Source organism: Patagioenas fasciata, chromosome 23 (assembly GCF_037038585.1).
Source record: "Patagioenas fasciata isolate bPatFas1 chromosome 23, bPatFas1.hap1, whole genome shotgun sequence".
NCBI lineage: Eukaryota > Metazoa > Chordata > Aves > Columbiformes > Columbidae > Patagioenas > Patagioenas fasciata.
In genome coordinates, this window is record NC_092542.1 from 2333373 (window position 1) to 2357461 (window position 24089).

Below are 24089 nucleotides of genomic sequence, written 5' to 3' on the forward strand. Positions count from 1 at the left end.
TTTGTGGAGAACACTTCTTCTCACAGCACACGGTTTTCACTCTGTGTTAGGGAAGCCTGGGTGAACTTTACAGAGAAAAGGTCACGTTCTAACCCTTCTCGCTAGATACCCAGCATGACAGATTTGCTATGGGGGGGGAAAACAAAAGAAAAAGAGATATGACTGAGACATTCATATTTTTCCTTTTGACCCAAACGAGCACTTGCCAGGTGGGAGGATGTGACACAAAACACAAAGCTGGGTACCTTCCTACGGATGCTGGTGGCTCCACAGCCCATCAGTGCATCTCTTCTGCACCCCTGTTCAGCATCTCATGAAAAAGCAGGGACTGCCGGCATGCAAGCTGCCCCATTTTCTATAATATTCATTCTATAACATTTCTGATGCTCATTTAGTCGCACACCTGTTTCAACGGCATTTCTACCTGGATTTGTCAGCTCTGGTTTTAGAACCAGAACTCATCCCAGCTTCAGGAAAGACAGAGGAAGATCAGGTTTAAAGGGAGAAGAGCTCACAGGAGATGCTGATTTCACAGCATCTTGTCTCAGTGATGCTTCCAGCAGCCAAGGTTAGTCTAGACCATGAAGCCTGATCCCCCGCGCCCACACACATGTTAAGCCAGAGCTTCTGTAGGCTCAGCCTATTGTGGGGACTTCCTCACAGCCCATCCCACGGCGCTGATATGGAAAAACCTCCTTCACCATCACATCTTGTGCTCCCCAGATAAACACCCTGCAGTGACAAGGAAAGGAAACCACGGCCAAATTTAAGCTCCAGGACACAAAGCACAACACAAGACCCAAGCTGCTGGGAAATAAAGGCACAAATTTTGCCTGATAATTCTCAGTTTTCACAGAATGGGAGAGGCAGAGCGAGGTGTATCAGGCCAACAAGCATTTCAACACCGGTTACACTCACCTGCACCAGCAGGAAAGCGCCTGCTGGGGCTCCTCCAATTGCCCAGAGGATTTACACTCATATTCCCTTAATTAAAAAAAGGTGCAACTAAGTCCCTCAAGCTGTTTTGAATGCATCAGCCACAAAGGGCAGCGAGTTTATTATTTTCAGCGGCAGTTTCCAAATTTTCTGAATTAATTCTCCGAATCGGACTTATATTTGAATCAGCCTCTTCTACTCAAAGGGTAGAGTAGAAACCTCAGCCAAAGGAGGAGCTACTGGTCCCGAAAAGTCTAATAGTGGGAGAAATCTCTTCTGAACTCCCTCCGTTCGTGGAAGTTTACTGGCCTGTATATTACAGATGGTTTTGGTCTCATAAAGCAAGTTAAAATTAAATTGCGGACCCACCTGCCAGACAGTTGGAGCATTAAAAATACATATTGCCAAGCAGCACCGAAACCAGCCCAGCTGTTGTCTGACTGACAGGCTTCCTCCTGGAGCTGAAAAGCTGTTTGTTTAGCTGCTTTGCTATGATCCAGCGAAGCAGAACACACCCCGGGACCAGAAACGGAGAAAACAGCCGTTTGTGCCACACGCGAGGGAAACGCATTGAAATGAGGGTGGGGGAAAAGCCCTGGGATGCTCTTGAGATGCGAGGGAATGTCAACCGCCAACAACTTTCATTACGTGAATCCCTGCGGAGCAGCCCACGCCCGCGGAAGGAAGGAAGGAAGGAAAACCCAAGGCATGCTCCGCATTACGCTCCATGGCAAAGCGCCACGACCACTTGCACAACGATCCCTTTGCATTTCACCAGCCCGGTTCCTGCCCCGGATCCGTTCCCCGCTGTTCTTCACACACGCGCTTGCAAACGGGTGGTTTCTTGCTCCTTTCCCCGCTCCAGCAGAGCCTTTCACATACAGCTGCTCTTATTCTTCACACCCCAAATAACCTCCAAACTTTCCAAGCTTCCCTTCTGGCTTAATGTTGGCATTTTGTGCACTTTGTACGTACCTACAAGATTCAGCTTGAGGCGTCCAGCACCTTGAAATTACAGTTCAGGCAAACTAGTTATCAGCAGACAAAAGCGTGCTCAGCTAGAGACACAGCAAGTGAAATGGAGATAAGTGAGCAACTATTAACACGGCGTCGCCAACAAGGTAACGCAAGATATAAATCTAATAACGTCACAAAACAACATACTGCTCGCAGCAGGGATAACCTCTCCCGGGCTGCAGTCAGCACCAAAAGCCTCTTTGGTAATCGTATTAACAATAATCATATAAACGAAACTGCGAACGCTCTGTTTGCCGGTGCTGAAGCCAGCACAAGGAGAAAGTCACCATCACCCCGAGCTGCAGAGTCATCTGAAGGGGAGTTTCCACTGGAGAATCTTGCACTTCTGCAAAGAATTTTCTAATCTGTGGCTAACGAGCACTGTTAATCACTATTCCCACCCTAATAGTGCCCACACCTCCACAGGTGCCCTCTGTTATTAGCTCACACGTTCCCATAGCACAAGTGGAACCTTTCTGAGCAATAACTACACAGACGATCTCCCCTTCGCTTCGCTGCCACTCAGAAGCACCAGCTTTGGTTAAAAATAGCAGCCAGACACACACAGAACAGATATCCTACCTCACCATAACTGGCCAAGGCTCCTGACCCGGCAGAGAGATTCGTTAGTCCACAGAAACCAAAGGCCAGCCCAAAGGGCCGTGAGATTCAGAGGATGCAGGAGGTGGGCAGAGCTCGCTCTAGGATGCGAAAGGCAGTTTGCTGCCCGCTAGGAACGTCCCAGCCTCCAGCATCCTTCAGGAGGCTTGGCCAAGGTGGTGGAGCCTGGAAAGTTTCAAGCGAAGAAGTGACAGCTCGTTATTTACCAAAAAACAGCCCGGCTTATTCTGGAAGGGAGTGGGGGTGGAGAGAAGAAAAGGAAGTCATCTCGTTCTCTTATCGGTGCAAAGCCGGCAGCTGTGAATTAGAGAGTTTAGGAGGGGACTGGGGAGGGTAACCACCACGTGATGACGTCTGTCTGTCAGTTTATGGGCAGCCGAAGCTAAAGAAAAGAGAAAGAAGAAAGAACGGCTAACGGGTGAAGTTATATTCCATGGAGCTCACCACTTATGAAATCTTCCTGCTCCGTGTGCAGCAGCAAAGGAGATTTCTGCTCCAGAACTTCAGCGCTGAACAACTGCTGAAACAGCCATCATAGACTCACAGAATGGTTTGGGTCGAAGGGACCTTCCCAGCTCCCCCAGTGCCACCCCTGCCATGAGCAGGGACATCTTCAGCAGCTCAGGTTGCTCAGAGCCCCGTCCAGCCTGGCCTGGGATGTCATTGTCACCTTCAGCATCGGCTGGGGGATCTGCGGGGAACAGACTGTCACGCTTCTCTTGGAGGAACCTTCGAGATACTCAGAAACATCTTTGCATCCCTTGCTTGCTTTTTGGCTTTCCTAATCCCAGCCACTTCACACTGGTGCCTAAAGTCAGATGGCCCAAGCATCTAAACATGTCCAGGGTTTAATGTTGAGAAACAGCAAGGTTTAGAGGGAGAGATAACATCTTTTATTAGATCAGATGATATGATTGGAAAATGCAGGCAAGCTTTCAGGCACACAGACCTTTCCCCAGGCCACCTCTGAGCAGAAAGAACTTGTGTCCTCAGTCCTGCAAGAAGCCAAAGGCTGTGGTGACAGACAACTCCAAACAAAGCCTAAAATCATAACCGATCTCCCTCTCTTGGCTCAGCGAGCTGGGGAGGAACCACAACACCCAGTCCCAGCAAACCTGGGACCATTACAGCCCTGCCGCTGGCCAAATAGCTCATTCCTGCCTCCTCCTTAGCATCCTTGCATCACCAGCTTCATGCAGGAGGAGAAACACGAACTCAGAGGCTGTCCCCTTGTGAAAGTATACATCAATCAAGGTATTAAATGGCTGGGAATGCGGCTGCTTCTGCAATCCTGAGTATTTAGCCCATTATCCCACAGACACTTAGCACAATTACGGTTGCTTTGCGGCCGGCCTTTAACGTGCCAACAGAGCAGCTGAGGCACAGAGGAGATTAGAGATCAGCAACAGTCCCGACCGCAAAGCCGAGTGCTTCCCATCCCACCGCAGCGAGCTGGGAAACGCTGGGCAGGACTGGGGGGACAGGAGGTGACGAGCACAGAGCTGGGTCTCATTTTATGGTTTGTCCCCACCCAGGTGGCTTCTCCTCCTGCTGAAGGAGGAAGAGCAGCTGAAGAAGGATGCTCACTTCCAAAGAAAAGCTAAGAACCCCAGAGCGAGACTCGGAGCAACGCAGAGATGGGATTCCTGCTCGTGGAGAAGATCCAGGCAGCACTCCAGCTTCTCCCTTTGCTCCTCATGTGCCTGATGCAGCTGGTGGGATCATCCCACAGAATAACAAGGGATGGGCTCAGTGGCAAGGCAGTAATACACCCCATCTTCCCTTAGCTCGGTTTAGCACCACCTCTGCACGCTCTGCTGTTCCTGCTGCACCTGCTACGATGGGTGAAAAAGGACATGGTCAGACTAGAGGCAGAGTTTCAACGTTTTCTAGGTTAACGGCTGTAAGACATCTGTTCAGCCAGAACCTCTCGTCCTTACTTCTTAATGCCAGCGCCGTAGCATCCATGACAATGTCACCACCCTCAACATACGCCATCCTGCACAGCAGCCACCAAATGGCACCCCAGCCGAACAACACTCCTGCCATGGTTTTCAGGGGATTTGGTGAGATTCCAGCACTCAGAAACAACCAACTCTTGCTGCGATTTGGAGCGAACGTGGGCATCACACACCACAGAGATGTCAGAGTCAGGAATATCAAGCACCAGAGAGGCTTTAGCGTGGCCGTTCTGCACCGGGCTGAGCTGCCTCGGGGCTCCTGGCACTGCTTTTTCATCCTTTCACCATTTCTCTGGGTCATTCCCCAAGCCTGGCAGTGTTGCTTTTAGTAATATTGCAAGTCTTGGAGAAGCAATCCTAAACCGTGGCTCGTGGCCAACCCTGCACAGAACTTACAGGTGCAGGAAAGCTCAGCAGCCTCTCTTTCTGGGATATTTCTGCATAGAAACCAGCGTTGCACTAGCAGGAAAAAAGGACTCTACGCAGCAATGAAGCCTCAAAAGTATTATTCTCTATGTCTGGGAAGGGCATTGCTTGGAACTGGCACTTGTGCTTGTATTCTAAGAGAGCTCAAGATGGATTTTCTACTGAGATTACCCTAACAGCCAACAGGCAAACTCTGCCCAATACACTCAACAAACTATCCCCAGAATGAAACCACATCCTCTCTCTGTGTCATCGTTCCAAGGCTGAAAGCGACACTGAACGACAAGCCACGTTCTGCCAAGGAAGAGCCGAACAACCTGAGTCTGACAACCACGGACATCAGCGACTTCACAACTGGACCTGGACTTTCCTTTACTGCCAATGTGCAAACCTGCGCTTTAAAACGTCCCCCAGTTTGCTACTTAACGCTCGGCCGCTTTTCCTCGCTCGTGCAGGCAGACGGCACTGCCCGCCAATGGCCAGACATCGGAGATGCCAGAGATAACAGCTGCAATGATACAGCAAAAAGGGGGGAAAAAAAAGTAGGTTACACTGTGCTGGCTCTGTGGAGCTGTGTCTTCCCTTCCCACAGTACATCAATCCTATACGTATTTAAATGTACTGCCCGCAAGCCTTGGAGCAAACTAAGATGGGACTAAAATGCTTCCACGTTGCATTTTATTCCTCTGGGGCTGGATGAGCCAACCTGTCCCAAGCACATGGGAAGAAACCACATAAAACATTAATAATATCCATCCCAGGGCTGGGAGGAGAACGCTGAACAGGAAGCCATCTCTGCTTTCTTCTGCATCACTGATGTCAAAAGTCTTCCTGTCTACTCAGCACTGGAGAAAAACTTCTAATTAATAGAGATTTAATTAAATAACCTCCAAGGTGCTGGGTGAATGGAAAGCCGGGCAAGGCGCAGGTCCAGCGGCTGCCCAGAGGGCAGTGGTTGCACCTCTATGCCCCATGGCAGCCCCTGGCCAAAGTGCCCTCCATGCTTGGTTTATGGCCCTTTGCTCCATCTGCTGGTTAGAAAGTTTTAAATCTGCATAGGGCAAATGCGCTGCTCCCTTGCATGGCTTGTAGGGGACATTCCATCTGAACACGAGGAGAAACTTCTTGACTTTGAGGGTGGCAGAGCCCTGGCCCAGGCTGCCCAGGGAAGTGTGGAGTCTCCTCCTCTGGAGACATTCAAACCCGCCTGGATGTGACCCCGTGCGATCTGCTCTGGTGACCCTGCGTTAGCAGCTGGGTTGGACTGGGGGATCTACAGTGGTTGGAGTGGGATGATCACCAGCGGTTGGACTGGGGGATCTGCAGTGGTTGGAGTGGGATGATCACCAGTGGTTGGACTCGGAGATCTACAGTGGTTGGACTGGGATGACCTACAGTGGTTGGAGTGGGATGACCTACAGTGGTTGGAGTGGGATGACCACCAGAGGTCCCTTCCAAGCCCCCAACTCAACACAGTCAAGGAGCCCAGGAGATCCCACAGTTAACCAGACCCTTCCTCATCCAGCAGCTCCAAGTACCACAACAAAATAAATTAATAATCAGGGCAAAAGGAAGCAAGGCAAGAGCAGAACCTCAGACAAGAGGGACCAGACAGGTGGCCTTATGCTCCAGCATCTTGGCTTTCCCTCCCACTTGGCAGCGGGGCCGGCAGGAGCAGAGGACATTCCTGCTGTGTCCCCCTACCCTGACACGCCACCTTCGCCTGCCGCGATCCGCCGCGGCATCACGTGCGTTCTTGCTGAGCCCAGAAATCCTCGGCTTTCGGGATTATATAACCGGACGAGCTAATTAAAAATGGGGAGGTTTATTTCAGACCCGGGCAGGGTGACAAGATGAAAATATAGCCCACGGCAGGCCCATGTCCCCTTTGAAGAGTCGCCAAGGCTATTTTTTACCTAGATACATCATGAAGAATTGGAGAGAAAAAAAAATACCATGGCTATATTTAGAATTTAATCAGTGGCAGGGCTTGTTACACCTTTTAGAGGGGAGACTGATGGAAATATTTTAGGAGTGTGCAAGGAAGGGAGGAACAAACAAATAAACAAAACACCCCCCAAAACACAAGCCAAGGACAAATAGAGCCCTGGCAACCACCTTAATGGTGGGGATGCTGCTCAAGGGGGTGAAGGGGGATTTTTTTGTTGGTTTGGGATTAAATCTTTGTCACCTTCCCACTCTCTCGAAATCGCAAAGGCCAAACAACATGCCCTGAGGGATGGGGTCTCATCTGCCCATGTTGAGCATTCACAGTTACCCCAATTTCCGAGGCTGTTCAGCCATCCAGCCCCCTCGCTCACAGGCTGCGGAGGGGGACGTCGAGTCACAGCAAACCCTGTCTGGTTACCCTGGAGGTGCCATCTCGCAGAGATGGCGATATTGCTAATTGCTTACTCTCGCTGTGAGCAGATCCTGCCTCAGTTTCTCCAAGGGGAGCTGCAGGGCAGAGCCCCCCGGTCCAGAAAGCCCAATACTCCCAATCCCACACTCTCAGCCCACCTGACAGATGCTTTGAGTGCAGCTGGATCACAGCGACAACCTTTCCACGTGGGACCTGCCCAGGACACCCGTGACAGCCCCAGCACCTGCGGCAGGAGAGCAGCAGCTCCGCAAACCCGCCAGGAGATGTCGAAGTGGACATCACTTCCAACTACACCCCCTGCAAGCAGGCAGAGGTCTTTGGAGAGCACCACTGATACAGGCGGCAGCAGGAGCTATTTGCAGGGGGAAAAAAAAAAGCAGCATATACAGGAAGCACACAGTTCCTGATTTCCAGCCTGCTTTAATGCGAAGAATTTCCTTCTTCCCCTCAGACTCGCGCAGGAAGCCTGCAAACAGACCAGCCCCATAATCTGATTAAGCCCCATCCTACGCGCGTTTCCTGGAACATGCAATTGGGCTGCAGAGGCCACTTTCCATCCCTCGTAAGGCAGCAAGTGCAGCCCTGCCCAAGCCGCTGCTTGGGGTGCAGGCAGTGAAAAAGCAACAGAATAAATTCATTTGTACAGCAGCCTTAGGAGCATTTCTCCCTCCACACCCCCCGCCAGCACCTCCTCAGAGGGCACGGGTCCATTTTTAGCTTGGAAATAGGTATTAGCTCCATTCATCCCTCAGGGGAGGGTGGTGGATGAACCATCCCTGGAGACATCCCAGGCCAGGCTGGACGGGGCTCTGAGCAACCTGAGCTGGTGAAGATGTCCCTGCTCATGGCAGGGGTGGCACTGGGGGAGCTTGGAAGGTCCCTTCAACCTAAGCCACTCCATGACTCTCAGGTTCCCAAGAAGAACCATCTCCTAGAAACCCAATTAACTTAAACCCTGCTGGAAGCAGCACCAGAAGGAGCTGTGGTACCACCAAGCCGCAGGGAGAACTCGCCCTCGACACAGCTTTGGCAGTGGGAGCTGGGCGACTGGCTTCGCCGTCGGTGCGCTCTGCCTTACCCTGCCGCTGCAGACGGCGAGGAATTCTCCTTGGCAGCCCGCAAAAGAGATACAGCTGCAGCCGAGAAATGTGTTCCAGGGCTGAGAGCGCTTCATTTGTCTTGGGATTGTAACGAAAGCGGCTCACGCTGCCTTAGGGGAAACCGTGGGATGCTGGATGGCCTGGTCCAGAAGCCTCTCCTAGGCAAAGCTATTGAACAAGGCTATTAACCATTATTATTACCTCACTGGAATAGGAGACAGAGCAGTATATTCATGCATTTTGTGACCTGCAATAAGGAACTTGCCCTGTCTGGATATAAACAGTATGCTGGGGGCTTGTAATTGAAGTGTAATTTAAGTTGCTGCCCATATTCTCGCCCTCATTTATCACAGTAAAGCCTGGTGGAAAAGCGTGTCTGCTCCTTTCACTAACAGAACATTTCCCATCTCTCACCTCCCGTCCTGTCAAGGCAGCACGTGTATATACAGGTTTGCATAAAAGCCTTTGAGCTTTGATTCTCCCGTCAGAGCCTGTGCCCAAAGACATCGTTATGTCTGAAGTGCTACCTGAAGAGATGGAGATGAACAGCTCACAAAAAATGGCCAGAGGACATTTCTGAGCTTACAGGGACAGAGCAGCCGTGGCCTTGAGCAACAGCAACATCCACAATCACCCTGGTTCCAGCCACCGCTGCCCCGAGCTCTGCCCACGATGTGGCCTTGAGGAATATCCAAGATACCAAAACACTGACCTGCTTTTGCTTCCTGGACCAGAAATTAGCACATCCCCACCACCACCCAAGTTGCCAGAATAAGCAGCTATTGCAAACACTTAAGGTTCGTGTTTGCATTTGGATCCGGCGCAGGAAGCGCGTGTTTTCTCGCTGGGAAAGGGAGTGGGGAAGCTGGGACCGCAGGCTGCCCCTGGGACTGGTATTATCTTTCCTATCACTGCAGCAGCAGATGCTCAAGGCTGGAGAGCAAGGTTTCGGGATAGAGCCGGATGCATTTGATGGCTCAGATGAGCAGCAACATGGCCTGCACAAGCACAGTAAAACATCTTGGAGAAATCAGATTGGGCAATCCCAATATATCAGCCACATTGGAGCAGCCGCTGCGTCCCACCCCGCTGCCTGCAGCAGCCCTGCTAACGCTTGTAATTACAAGCGATCTGGGATTTCAAAGGGAACCACCCACAGTATGCCATAAAATCAGTGTGGACAGAGTAATTCAGCTAAGCAGTAAACTAGATTTTTAGAAGGTTTGTTTGAACGCAGGGAATAAGTTGTCGAGCACATGTTCTCAGCGCTGGCTGTGGGACATTGCTCAGCAGCTCTGTGTCAAATCTGGTACAGAAATTAAGTGTTTTACCTGGGTACCAACCCCCCCAACAGCACCAGCGCACCCGAGCGGACATAAGCACTAAACAGAGGAGGCTGCAGTTACTCTTAGATACCGGACTTCTCACTGTACCAAAAACCCCACGATTTCTCTGTCCTTGCTGTGGTCGCTACATCCCTGACCTCCAAACCCTTCCCACAGTTGAGAGGTCACATGCCAGTAAAGCTGGGAGAGGGTAAGAAACGGTCATTCTTTCAACAACTTGTTTCTAAGAAATAATGCAATAATGCCCTGGCAGCAGCTTGGAGCTCAGTGTTTGCAACAGCTTTGCAGTTTAGGCTGATGGCGACAAACTTGTGTAACTTCTACACCAGGGCTTCACCAGCATCCCCCAGTCCTCGATACCTCTCCCTGCCACGAGGAGAGCTTACCAAACACATCAAACACCCAGAAAGAGGTTTATTTTGCCTTCCACATGCCTTCCTTGAAAAGAATTCGCACATATGGGTGTCCTAGGGTAAAGCTGTTCCTCACCCCATCCCCTCCCAGTCCATCCCCAGACACTCGCATGCAAGGAGGAGCGGCATTAAGCCGTGCCCAGCGCTCAGCATTGGTTTTACTGGTCCCAGCGCTCGGATAAGCCTGCGCTTCCCGTGAGAGCATCGGTTGTTAAGCGACACGTGCTTATCCAAACAGCTCTGGCGCTGGCAGAGTCACACAGCCCAGGAGGAGGAGTGACAGCAAAAAATAACCTTTGGGTGATTAGATATGTCGGCGTTTCACCGCGCCTGCTCCTGAAGCCATTCCCCCGATTCAGACATCTGTATCACTATCACCTTGCCCCCAAGCCAGGGCAGAAAGGGATGCAGCATCCTTCGGTCCCAGAGACCCCTGACTGCATCCACCAGTGCATCCTCCCTTGCAGCCATGGGACAGTGCTGCAGTTTCATTTCACAGTAGCGCTGCCCTCTTCAAAGAGATGAGCCAGCACCTCTTTTGGGACCGAGCTACTGAGAAATCACTTCCCCACAGATCCCCCTGCTTCGCAGGACCCTGTTTAATCACAACAAAACAACTACATGCTGGCTTTCAGCAGCTCCACACACAGCCTTTGTAAATCAGCACGAAAGCCTTTTAATGCCAAAGCGCCCTTAATTCCGAGGGTTCCCATGCAAGCCCAAGAGAGCTGCAGAAAGGACGCAGGTACGATGCTGGCAGGATGCAAGGATGGGGGCAACTGATGCCAGGAGCAATCAACCCCCAGCACAAAAGCCGATCCCCATGGGTCTGAGCGCTTTGCAGCAGCAGCACAACCGGGCTTCCCGGGACTCCTGCACGGGCTGCATTGGCAGCAGCATCACAACCATGGTGCTGTCTCCAGCCGTCTGCTGCCCTCAGGAACTGCCCGACAGGGTGGAGTGAGCAAGGTATAGGCAGTGTAGACAAATACTGACTTGCCTGTGGGCACAGAGGGCACTACCAGAGCTGAGAATGAAATCCAGAGGCCCCAAGTCCCAGCTTCTCTGCTTTGTACTCCATCAGCAAGCATATTTCACAACTGCAAAGATGAACACAGCCTCTTCCTAAACCTCCGCACGCTTCGAACCAGACACTCACAAAACGCAGCTCAGCGCTTCAACGGAGGAGACAAAGAGCGGATGACAAAAGGAGACCCAAACCACCATAAACCAACCAAGCCCCTGCATCTTGGCATCGCAGGAAGGCACGTAGGACCATGTGGAGTTAGTACATGTTCAGGAGGTGGCTGTGGAAAGCCCACTCATGATGGTCCCGTATCAACACCCCCTAAGCGCTCCCTGTCCTGTAACCGATCCCATTTCTCAGCTTGAAGTGACCGTCAGCTGTACGGCTGCTCCCCGGTCACCACCCTCCTCGGGGCTTTTTCAAAACACACTTGACTTCTAACAGCAACAAACGCTTTTCCAGGTCACCTTAGGGCTGTCTCTGTGAAAGGACAGGCGAGAACCATGAACCCCCAAACCAGCTACTAAGAAACCCCTCTGCATTAAGAAACCCCTCTGCATTAAGAAACCCCTCTGCATGGTGAGCCAGGCGTCCGACCCGGCTGCTAAACATGAACCAGAGCATGGCCTAAGTGGACATTTACCCCTCCTGAGGCCACAGCTAACAAGGAAGAACCATGAAGGCACCATGTCCCTAAGTCACACAGTCTGAGAAAGAGACTGAAGAGCTTTGGAACAAGCCGGGGGAGGCACCACCAACACACCAGATGCACTTAAGTATCTTTTTTTTTTCAGCTTACAGCCCACAAAGATATTTCAAGCAAGTTTTAAAGCTCGGTCCCGTTTTGGCATCCCCCTCTTCAGCATCTCTAGTGTAGATAACAAGTTACCGAACCCAGTGAGACAAGATGCTTTGAGGCTGCAGCGTTCTCCCGCAAAGGGGACGACCCCAAAGAGAACCCCGGGACAGGGTGTGTGGGACAAGGGCTGCGACTTCAGCACAGCCACCACCGAACCGCCCGCTCCTCCCCACGCCTCCCGGAGCCGCGGGGAACGGGGAGCAGCTCGGAGCCGGTACCGGAGCAAGCGGCGTCCGGTGGGTCGGGTCCGGTCTTACCTGCGGGAGGTCATGGCTCCGCGGAAGCTCCGCGCAGCGGCCCCGGCCCCGCTCCGACTGCCCGCACCGGCGGGGCCGCTGGGCCCGGGGCCGCCGGGGAAACCCCTCCCTGTGACGCGGGGGAATCCCCGCCCTCCGCCCCGCCCACCCGCGTCCCACCGCCCCGGGCTCGGCCCCGCCCTGAGCCCCGGTCCGGCCGTTCAGAGACACGGGCACAGCGTGGGATCCGAGCAAGGAACATGGAACAATTCCACTTCTCCTTCACCCCCAGGCTGGGAAGCGTGTTTTCCACGCGTGGAGCATCCACGCTCCTCTCTAGGCAGCTGCGCAGCACCTGAGTCTTACAGCATGGGGAGGTTTAGAATCACAGAATCGTTTTGGTTGGAAAAGACCCTCAAGATCACCGAGTCCGACCATTACCCCACCCCTGGCACTACCCCATGGCCATGAGAACCTCATCTCCACGTCTGTTCAACCCCTCCAGGGATGGTAACTCCATCACTGCCCTGGGCAACCTGTTCCAACACCCAATAGGCCTTTTGTGAATAAATTATCCCAAATTTCCAACCTCAACCTCCCCTGGCGCAACTTGAGGCCGTTTCCTCTGCTCCTGGCGCTTGTTCCTGGGGAGCAGAGCCCGACCCCCCTGGCTCCAAGCTCCTCTCAGGCAGTTCAGAGATCAGAAGGTCTCCCCTCAGCTCCTGTTCTCCAGCTGAGCCCCCCAGGTCCCTCAGCCGCTCCCATCACACTTGCGCACCAGCCCCTTCACACTATAGGCACCCAATGTGCTTTATACAAATAGAGCACGTTTTGCCATCTGAAGTGTAAATTCTGAGGCCTTCAAGAAACTCATGTCAAATATATGTTGCTTCACTTAAAAAGACAGAAATTAACCTAAAGAAATGCTCTGAATCTGGCACCTTTCATGAATGCTGGGTGAGAAAACAAAGCCAGCTGTCCAAGAGAGAGAAAAAGCAGTGATACAGCCAGCGAGCCCCCCCCTCAGTCTACCCGTAGCAGCAAAAATAGCAGTTTTATAACTATAATAAGACTCAGCGAATTCCATGTCTATTCGGGGAATACCCAGCGAGCTGGCGGCAGGAGCCAGCTCATTTCTCAGCGAGGAGGGCTGGCGGGTTGCAGAGCTGTCCTGCGTGCCACCGCATTGCTCACGGGGCAACGGGGACCGCAGAGGCCAAATAGCAACCCTGGTAACAATGACCCCTGTCCTCTCCTGCCTCGTTTCCCCTGCCATCGAGGCTCCTCGTTACTGGGACCTCCGTTCGGAGCACTGAGACTTCATTGTGAGAGAGCAAACTGTGACTTCTGTGTGAGGGGAACAAGGGAACAAGACCCTTTCTCATGCACATGGGTGGGGGGGGTTGCTGTTCAGCTACTTGGTTAAATACAGATGGAAGGAAACTCCTAGAACAGATGGACTGGTTTCTAGAGTATGCAACTGGGACACTGGTGAAAACGGTCCTGCAAGATCTTGTGTTGGAATCTCCTGTCCATTGCAGGGCATATCTAGGAGGGAAGAAAAGTGAGAATGCTCTCAGGGAGGTATAAGATTCATCTTGCAATTACAGAGCGTGTGCCTGGGCTGGCTGAGACCGTCCAGCCCCAACTACCTTCTCCTTTTTGACGGTATCACCCGCTCGCCTTTGCTCCCCGGGCGCGCAGGCTGATGTGCACGTGGTGTGTGAGCGATGAGCAGGCTCGGCTCGGAGCAAGGGCTGCCAGAAAGCCTGGCCAGGCCATTCCTCTGAGTCACGCTTGCTGCCTGCCCAAGCGTGCCCCCAGCGCGGCTCCTGTCCGTCTTTCCTTCCTCTTCCCCCTCATCATGGGTTTTTCCAGCCTGTAGTAAAAAAAAAACCCACAACCCAACCAGCTGCCAGAGCTCAGCTTTTCCTTCTGGCCCAGGCACCGGGAGCTTTTTCTCCTCCTGCTTTGCAGCAAAGCTGGCAAAACGCCTGTGCAAGAGGTACCGACTTTGCAAGTCCGTGCCTGTCGTGGCACAATAAGGTCATTGTCAAGCAGACGCTGCACCACGAGGCCGATCTTGAGCAAAACGCGGCCGCGGTCGCGAGTTGTGCAACCCCTGTGGCTGCTCAAACACTGGCCTCATTGTTCCCCATCGTGAGTCTCCGGCGTCTCGTTGTCCATTGAAAAGCCGGTTCCTACAGACAAGCCATCAGATGTGCATCAGCGCCGGAGAGCAAAATGACTCGGTTTGCTAAATTAGCCGCCTGCCAAATGGCAGGAAACCCACGTTCTTCTCTCACTTCACAGCGCTTGGATGAACACGAGCTCTCGATTGAACAGAATTCTCCACCTCCCACCTTCTTTTCTCGCAGAAAGACGAAGCGGCAGAGCTCAGCGAGCTGGGGCTCTGGCCAGGTGGAAATGCCCCATTAGGAAGACTCGTTTAGCACAGGAACACAGACACTGATACATCTCAAACCACATCCTGCTTGCACACTTGTGGTTGATTTTCCATGGCTCCTCAGCTCGCAGAGGGTAAAACCCAGGGCAAACTGCTGCCCTGGATGGCGCAGAAGCATCACTTCATTCTTGCTGACATGGTGTGATGTTGATGGGATAAAAAACCCCTTTTGCAAAAAAATAGCGGTGATAAAAGCATGCACAGCAAAGAAGGGTAAGCTGGTGGATATCTGAATACATAAAATTATTCAGAGCACAATCGGCCACAAAGGAGGGGAAGACAAGACACGAGAGCGTTCCTCCTGCAAACACGGGGTTGACGTTCATAAAGGAGCTGCATTTAGAGAGCGCAGCAGGGATCTGAATGAGCTGCTCTGGTTCTAAGGGAGATGGAGATGCTGGTTTGACTTCACACCACACCTGCCCAGGAGATCAACACCCGCGAGCAAGCGAGCGGCACACGGAGAATCCAAAAAACCAACAGGCCCCTTAAAAACATATTCAATAGTTTTCAAAGTTTATTTCATGGTGATTGACGAAAGACACAAGTTAGTAATGGTTATATCATGCTGCTCCTCTACTGTGCATTGCCCTTCAGAATTCATACAGCAGTTCACAACGGTCATTAATTTACCCTATAAATGAAGCCACATGGACATCTTTTTTTTAAAAAAAAAAAAAAATAACAGGGAAAAAACCCAACTTCAATGTCTTTTTGTTTGTACACACATGTTATAAATGCTATTAAAAATAAAGCCGAAGTTAAGTGCACAGCCCCTAGGGAGCACTGCTGAATCTGACCTTGGTTCAGGATGCTTGATGACGAGGACGCAAGGTCCTGTTTTAAGGCATTTCCAAGCCCCAGCAAAAGCAGACAGAGGGTTTTTTTAGGTTGTTGTTTGTTTTTTTGCAGTGACCCTGGCTTCATTTCAGTGGCATTCTAGAAAATTAGCAGCTTCCTCTGCGTTTGCCCCTCTCTCTCCCTTTGGACCTGGCACATCCAGCTACAATTCATGTTCCCAAAGCACCGATCGTGGGTCTCGCGCTTTCCTCCCGACCCACAAATCAAAAATCCAGCAGAGTCCATCCCTTTCACAGCACCACCGGGAACCACGATTTATATACAGTCATCACTTAAAATGTGGTATTTGCCACACACGCACTCAGAGGCTCCAATCCACAGGGGCCAGAAATATGTGACCACTGGTTGAATGTCCATAGATTATCATAGAGGGAGTGGGGAGAGATTTCCTTTAATTTAATATAAAAAAAGAAACCCGAGTGGTTTTACACTACATTTGTTACATCCGTGTTCAGAGCTCACCCTGAGAAAGGCGATTTGACTTTTCACGGCTCAAAATGTAGTGCTGAGAACCCACATTCTTAAAGGGCGCGCTACTTTGCGAAGACGCGCTACAAAGCGTGCTAGAAAATTACGGCAAAACAGCAAAACGCTGGCACTCGGGGTATTAATGAGCACCTGATGGCTGGTGGGATCCTTCAGGTTAATTCTGTACGCTCCATAAAGCGGGTTTCACACAGTGCCAGCTGCCACCGCAGGTGGGACAGGGACACGTCCCGGGGGTGGAAAGGGACAGAGATGCTACACAGCATCAGTAAATTCTTCCCATGGAGAAGGAAGCTGAAGGGAGGGGGTCATTTCTGCCACAGCTGCAATCCCTTTGTTCTGCTTATGGGATTTTCAGTGTTTGCACCCCAAATTGTGCGGGTCGCCAGGCACTCGCAAACACACGTACATTCATTTAGAAGCGCACATACTGGCTTTGTAACTGGCACCACAGTATTTGCTTTCAAGATTTGCACGGAGGAAGAAAACGCTTAAATAAAACCCCTCCTCCCAAATGCTGTCTTGCACCCCATTCCCATTTCATCTATTGCTGCTGGGTTGGAAATATCAGAGGAGCTTTGATTGCGCTGTGGAAGACCCCGCATTGCACCGGGCATCGCAAAAATGTGAAGTCAAAGGTAACATTCCCATTATTCCTCATGGGAGAGGCTCTAACACCAGCTGTAGAGATTCACGTGCTGGGTCCCCAGTGTCCTCATGGGAGACAGAGGGCAAGTCACGCCCGGAGGCTGCAAAACGGACACGGGTCACGGAAGGACACGGGACCTAATCCCTGTGCCCTCGCAGAGGGAGAACATTTCCAGCTCTTGGAGACGTGCTGCAAGTTCTGGGGACACAGGAGCTCTTGGGAAGAGCAGCCAGGGCACAAGCAGGTTGGTAGGACACGTCTGGATAAACACAAAGCGTGGAAATGAGGTTTCACAGCTGCTTCTGCACACGTCCAAGAGGAGGAGGAGGAGGAGGAGAGGCAACCGGGAAATCCAGATTTGCCCCCCTGGAACCTCTCAGTCCAGCAAACAGTCATAAGACAACCAAAGAGCAATGCTTTTCTGCCTGCTCAGAGCAGACCTTGGTCTCTCTTCCAGTGCATGGCATCCCTGATTTTAACAGAGCATAAAGGAGGAAAGCACTTGAGATTCTTACACACATAAATTATAGTGAGAGGAAGGAGGGGAGGAGGGAGATGGGGTGAAGACAGGGCCAGGACAAGGCTTGGCAGTGCCCACGCAGGGTGACAATTCCTGCTGCTGATGGTCACGTCCCTGCTCGGCCACCATGGCAGAGGCGGCTTTGGAGCCGGGAATGAGATGGGAAGGTGGTGGATCCACACGTCTCGCCAGCACCAGCATCCTTTTCCCCCGCAGGTGTGAACAACAACCCAAGAACACAAGTAAGGAGCGGGAAAAATAACCCCTCAAAAAAAGAAGCTTCAAGTATGAGTAAGATTTACAACGTGGGTGCGATGGGGAAGTTCTTCTGTCACTTCTTGGAGACTTGGTTCAAGGTTTGTTCTTTGTCGCTGCTGTTTGATTAGAGTCTGACTGACCTGGATAGACTGCAACCAAACAAATAACCCAAAAGAAAAGGTGTTTCCTCCCCTCCCTTTCCCCCCTCCCCCCAAAATATAAAAAGCAATAAGTTTACAAAAATAGAAAATAATTACAGCAATAGGCAGGAGGGAGGGAGGGAGAAGGAAGGGTCTCTGGGGGTCTATTTGGCTGAGCAGTGTAATATCGTGGGGTTGTTTAAAGCGTCCTCCACCAGGTGCAGTTCTTGGCGGTCGACAATCACGTCCCGTATGCAGCCGATGAAGCCGGTGCTGTAGGCTTTGGGCAGCTTGTGAGCCACGCTCAGCTTCTCCATCCCCCCTGCAAGAGAGAGCGCAGACGGTCTGCAAATACCGCTGGGAATTCCTCCTCAAGAGCGGGGAAAAGCCTCTCTCTGGCCTGTATTTATTTTTATTTAAATCAGAAAAGCACCAAGTCTAACCAATACTTGCAGGTTTACCTGCAGGCGCTTAGAACGGTAACTTGCATTCTAAAATACTGATTCAGCTTAAACCACTTCATTTCCAAGGAGATTGTGCCCAAATTTAAGCTGAATTTTGTTTCAGTTACTGAAATGTCAACTAGGGCACAATAAGGCCCCTGAAATTCTGCAGGGCTGATTACAAAGATGTCCCGTTGAAACACGTGAGGGAGCGTCAGCGTCCCCATCTGCAGCTCTGAGCCCTCGGCAAGGGGCACAGGGCAGGTTCTGCCCCCCAGCCCCACTCACCCAGCCACAGGGCCCCGTCTGTGTCCAGCTGTGTTGCTCCGAGTGGGGAAGAGCCAGCGATGGGGGCTTCGTTGCCGACTTGAAGGGACCCTTCTCTCTGCACCCTGCTCCCAAAGGAGGGGAGAAGAAACAGATGATGAGCAACCTTAGAGGAACATCCCAGAGCTGCCCTCTGCTTCATGCTACATCCAGACACTGGGCACCATCAGCCCTTCTCCACCTGGGGAGAATCATGGAGTGGTTTGGGATGAAGGGGCCTTCCAAGCTCCCCCAGTGCCACCCCTGCCATGAGCAGGGACATCTTCACCAGCTCAGGTTGCTCAGAGCCCCGTCCAGCCTGGCCTGGGATGTCTCCAGGGATGGTTCATCCACCACCTCTCTGGCCAACCTGGGCCAGGCTCTCACCACCCTCAAGGGCAACAATTTCTTCCTCATGTCCAGCCTGAATCTGCCCTCCTTTGGTTTAAAACCATCACCCCTTGTCCTATCACAACAGGCCCTGCTAATAAGTCTGTCCCCATCTTTTTAAGCACTGGAAAAGAAGTGGGAACCTTGGTGCATTACCCCCCAGGAAGCACCACACAGGTGGGGTCCAGCATCGCCCCACATCCCCAGCCCCACCACCCATCCTGCCTCCAGCCCCACGGCAACGATCCCCGGCACGCTGGCCATGCAACCCGCTCGCCATGCAACCCGCTCGCCATGCAACCCGCTCGCCATGCAACCCGCTCGCCACTCCCACCATCAATAAAAATAAAAAAGGGACATCTCAGGCTCAACAGGGACAGAATGTCAAACCCTCAGCTAGCTAAAATAAAAGGCACGAAGCTCTCATACCTCCTCGAGCCTTCCCCTTTGACATTTCCCGGCGTGTCACAACACGCACCCCTCCGACGCGGCACTGCCCACATGCCTCTCCTCTATTCTTATCCAAGTGACCCTTGAGGACCCTTAGGGACGGCCGTGACTCAGGCTCTTCAGCTCACATCTTGCCCATCCCAGAGCAACCCGCCGCGGTTCTGCTCCCCTTCACACCTGTACGCTTTGATGTGAATCCACTGGTTGGTGTTGATGGGGACGGTGGATCGCAGGACGACTGGTTTGGAGCCCAGGTCGTAGATCATTTGGACGAAGCCATCCACTATGGCCAGGGCGATGTAGTCCGATCGCTCCAGCCCCTTCCCGCTCCACAGGATCAGCCCCTGGGTGGCTTCTGTTTTGATGCTGAGTTCGAAGTGGTTTGACTGCAAAGCCTTCTCGCTGTCCATGGAGATGGGAGTGGGGGAGAAGACAGAGAAAAGTTAAAAACGTGGCTAGAAAAGCAACAGGCAGCCAGTCGGCTCCTCCATCCCCAGCCAACTAGCTCAGCTGCTGAGGACAACACCTTCAGCCAACCCCTGGCATCTACATGCGGGGTCCCAGTCCCTACCTGCTGCCTTTGCAATACCCCAGGCGTGCTCAGAAAGCCTGGTGCATGGTGGGGGGAGCAGATGGAAAGCTATGAACCAAGGCATAGGACCAAAGAAACATCCCTCTGGAGGTCTCTAAGCCAGCTCCATCGCTAGATGGGGGCAGATGTGGCTCTGCTCAGCTGAGCTGGGCAACACCAGGACTGGAGCTTGTTCATCCTCCTGCTGACCCAAGCAGGGGCTGCACGGTTCTCCTGGGGATGATGTGTCTTCCCGAACACCCAGCGTGAACCTCCAAAGCCTGGGGCTACCACCCCTTGCTTCTGCCCTCCATGGAGCACAACGTTCAGACCCAACAACCTGGGCCAGATGTGATACAAGCCGTGGTTTTACCTCCTCATAGCAGGTGCTGAAGGAAGAGATCTGGTACGCGGGCTGGGGAACGTGAGTGGGCCAGCCCCAACCTGGCCAGCAGAAGGGTTTTACCCACAGAACTGCCTTCGGTTTGGGAGAGGTCAGAACAAAGAGGGTTTTGTTGGCCAGATCAGGAGTTCTGCAGCAGCAGCTCAGCTGGGTCAACCCCGTCTCACCGCCCTGCTGGGACACCTGGGGACCCCACTGCCCACGTGCCATCGCCACACAGTCACCAGCCCCGCAGGTGTTTGCTCTGACACTGCCTCTGCTTGAGCAAAATTCAACAGGAACCCAAGGCTGGAGACTGTGAGGTGATGAGGACCCTGTATCTTGAAGGGGATGGAGCCTGTCCAGAGAGGCAGAAAGCCAAGGGAAGGGTGAAAGAAGGACAGGATTTCCCCCACATTGCCAGCCCCATCTTTGCTCAGTCCCTTTTGGAAGACACAAACATCTTCGGCAACAGGTGACATTGCCACCACTTTCCTGGGATGCTCCAGGACATGCTGCTGACACACATAGACCAGACAACACAGACAGCTTTTTATTCCCAAGGGACACTGCATCCAAAGGGCTGGTCGAGGGCTGCTCTGCCAAGGTAACCCAGGCTCTGCTGTCTGGGTCCTCCAGGACTGAGGGACCAGTCTTCCTCCATCTTTACCTTCACCACCTGCAGAGCTGCATCCCTTACAAATAAAAAGCCGCGGGTACGGACACACAGAACACACACAGAGACAGAGACGAGCCGAGGCAGCGACAGCAGAGCACAAGACACGAGTCGAAAGCCCGGCACAGACTCACCTGGGCTCCGCGGGATAGTCCAGCGCGTCAGGACTTAGATGCGGGAAGAAAGGGGAGCATGCGATAAGCGCAGGAGAGCGGAGGAGACCCTTCCTTCCCCCCGCCCCGCTCAGCACCCCAAGCTGAGAAAACCACCCGGCACGAGCAGGAAACCTCAGCCACTGTCCTCGGGACTGGGTTTTTCAAGCCAGCAAGACAAGTTTGCAAGCTTTTGCTTAGCCAGGGTGAGCGTTTTAACAGTGGAGGGAACACAGGGAACGCAAGAGCTTTGCAATGCTCTCCTGCATCCAGATGTGAGGAAGAAATTTTGGATGCTGAGGGTGGTGAGAGCCTGGCCCAGGTTGGCCAGAGAGGTGGTGGATGAACCATCCCTGGAGACATCCCAGGCCAGGCTGGACGGGGCTCTGAGCAACCTGAGCTGGTGAAGATGTCCCTGCTCACGGCAGGGGGGGAACTGGATGAGTTTGGAAGGTCCTTTCAACTCAATCTATTCTATGACTCTATGATTATCAGACCTGCAGGCAGGTCTCGGGCTGGTTCTTTGCGATGCTGCCGAATGGGCTCCATCTCAGCAGATACCTGAACGGACACGTAAAGGCTCTGAGTCAGCCTTGGGGTGCGCACGGAGAAGGGGAAACCCAGGAGTTCAGCTGTGCTGCTGGCGCTGCCTGCGAGCCTGACGCACTGCGGGCCTGGCATTGCAATCCGCTTGAACTAGATGTATATATAAAAACATATGGTCGAATAAAATGTACGGGCATGTCATGGCCAGCAGAGCCCAGAACAAGCAGAGCGTTAGTCCTGCCCAAGGCACACCCCGGTGTCTGGCTGGGGGCAGAAAAAACTGCTTTTTATGGGCAGCCCAGTGGGTCCTTTGGTCCTGGCAGGGCTGGTGGGTGCTGCTGCCAAACCCCAGCGGAGGGAGCTGCGGAGAAGTGCTGAGCTCCCTTGCAGGATGGGGCATGCAGAGCCAAAATAGGCTGGGAATGGTGACCTTCCCTTCGCAGAGCGCTGGGAGAGGCAGGACACGAAAGTACGGGCTCATTGCAGGGACAGGGCTTGTGTCTGTGCAGAGGGACAGCTGGGGATGCTGCTCCATGGCAGCTACAAGCCTCCCACTGCTGGAGCACACTGTCCAGCTTAGGAGGATGTTTGGCTCCTAAAAAACCCTTTCCAAAACACCAGAGCAACCCAGAGCCAACCCGAAGTGTTGTGAACGTGCAGCTGAGGGGCTCTGTGGCCCCCCAGCTGTTGACATGCACGCATGCACGCAACTCAGGCTCCAAAGCCTCTGGCTTGCAGAACATGAGGTGAAATGGGGATGTGACAGGCAGGTATCACCCAAACTCTCCCCCGCACAGTGGGGAATAGAGCTGCACGAACCAGCACTTCTCCTCCACTCCTGCCACTCAGCAAAACAGAAAAGCTGTAAATCCTGTCCTAGGGAAGAAGCCCAAGAAGAGAGGGGGTGGATGAACCATCCCTGGAGACATCCCAGGCCAGGCTGGATGGGGCTCTGAGCAACCTGAGCTGGTGAAGATGTCCCTGCTCATGGCAGGGGTGGCACTGGGGGAGCTGTGGAGGTCCCTTCAACCCAAACTATTCTGATTCTTTGATTCTATGATTTGGGCCCCTGTACAACTGCCAGAGCTGGGTCAGTTCCTGTGTCCCCATCACCCTGGGCAAAGTGCCCCTGTTCCTCCTCAAACACGTGCCCTGGGGTGGGCTGGTGGTCAGGGTGGCAATGGGAGACGTGGTGGGGGGCAGATGGCTGCAGGGAGGATCTGCAGAGGCAGAACTGTACTTACGCGGGGATCTCATTGGTGAGGTGGCTTGAAAACAAAGAAACAAGGACATTGAGAAGAGACGGACAGACAGAGACCAACAAACAACAGCTCGACACAGACGCTGTCCCCAGGCAAGGTGTTAGCGGGGAATCCAAGAGTGTACGAGGCAGATGGATGGAGCCTAAATTCAATACCCTGTCCCTTGCTGCACAAACAGTCCCGGGGACAACGCAGCTGACAGACAGGTGTGGATTAAACCACAGGCAGAGCAACCTCTTCCCCAGCCCACAACCTGTTCCTGAGCACAGGGGTATAGAAAAGCACCATCCAGGAGCAAGGCCACATGAACCATCTCCATGGGGAGCACTCGGACAACTCCATCCCACTCCAAACCAGACCGTGCTAACCCCGAAAGTGCCCCACATGCTGCAGAATGAAGAGTATCCAGCCCTGACGTTGGCACTGATGTTGTGGGGAAAATCCTCTCAATAGGTAATTATAGAGGTAAGGGCTGGAAGCAAATGCTCATGACCACGGTTTGCCTTGTCCCTCTTTGAGACCTGCACTTGGACTCCTTTAGCCCCAGCTCTTGCTCCTGCTAACAGCCCTGACTCCTTGTTTTGACCTCGGTTCAGCTCAGCAGCCACGTTACCTCTTTGTCACAGCATTGTGGTACTCCATGTACGTCCTGCCATCAAACGCGATGGCCTCTGCATCACCAGCAGCCTTCTCAATGATCACTGCAGGTGGAAGAAAGAAGAGCTGTCAGGCAACATAACATGACCTGTCCATCCATGGGGACTAGGAACCCCCACTTTACACGGAGCATTCGTAAGAGGATTCTCTGATTCACAGCTGCACAACAGCCTGCAAATGCCACAGCTTCTTCCTCCTGCATCCCTCCCAGCAGCCACAACGAGGACAAGATGCTGCCACCAGCAGCATCATCCAAGCCGTTTAATTGCCACTGGCTGGTGGGTGAGGGTCTGTGTCTTGCCCACGCAGCCTCACCTTTCTCGCAGTGCGCCCCGGCGAAGCCCCTCTGGCAGGAGCACTCGTAGCTGTCGAGCCGGGGGCTGCAGGTGCCTCCGTTCTGGCAAGGGTTGGGTTTCTGGGTGCAGGGGTGGCCTCGGAAGGTGGAGATCTCGATGGCACTGCGGATGTTCTGCTCCTTCAGCACCGGCACCCCCTTGACCGAGATCTGGCAGGTGGAAGTGAGAGGATGCAGAGGAGTCACCGTCCCA

At 52.9% G+C, this 24089-nt stretch overlaps 2 protein-coding genes across 2 annotated transcripts in view; both read right to left on the reverse strand.

Annotated features, from left to right (window-relative positions):
• Positions 1-12456, reverse strand: part of LOC136111275 (tyrosine-protein phosphatase non-receptor type 11-like) — a 33892-nt gene extending 21436 nt beyond the window's left edge. The window contains exon 1 of the mRNA XM_065855304.2: positions 12347-12456. Within this exon, the coding sequence (XP_065711376.1) occupies positions 12347-12360 (14 nt within the window). The 5' untranslated portion in view covers positions 12361-12456. The remainder of the gene's footprint in view (positions 1-12346) is intronic.
• A 2835-nt stretch (positions 12457-15291) lies between these two features.
• The window catches only part of AGRN (agrin), a 94824-nt gene continuing 86026 nt past the window's right edge, over positions 15292-24089 (reverse strand). The window contains exons 34-38 of the mRNA XM_065855059.2: positions 23857-24046; positions 23498-23585; positions 19473-19697; positions 18438-18541; positions 15292-18028 (exon numbers count right to left, since the gene is read on the reverse strand). Of these exons, the coding sequence (XP_065711131.2) occupies positions 17871-18028; positions 18438-18541; positions 19473-19697; positions 23498-23585; positions 23857-24046 (765 nt within the window). The 3' untranslated portion in view covers positions 15292-17870. The remainder of the gene's footprint in view (positions 18029-18437; positions 18542-19472; positions 19698-23497; positions 23586-23856; positions 24047-24089) is intronic.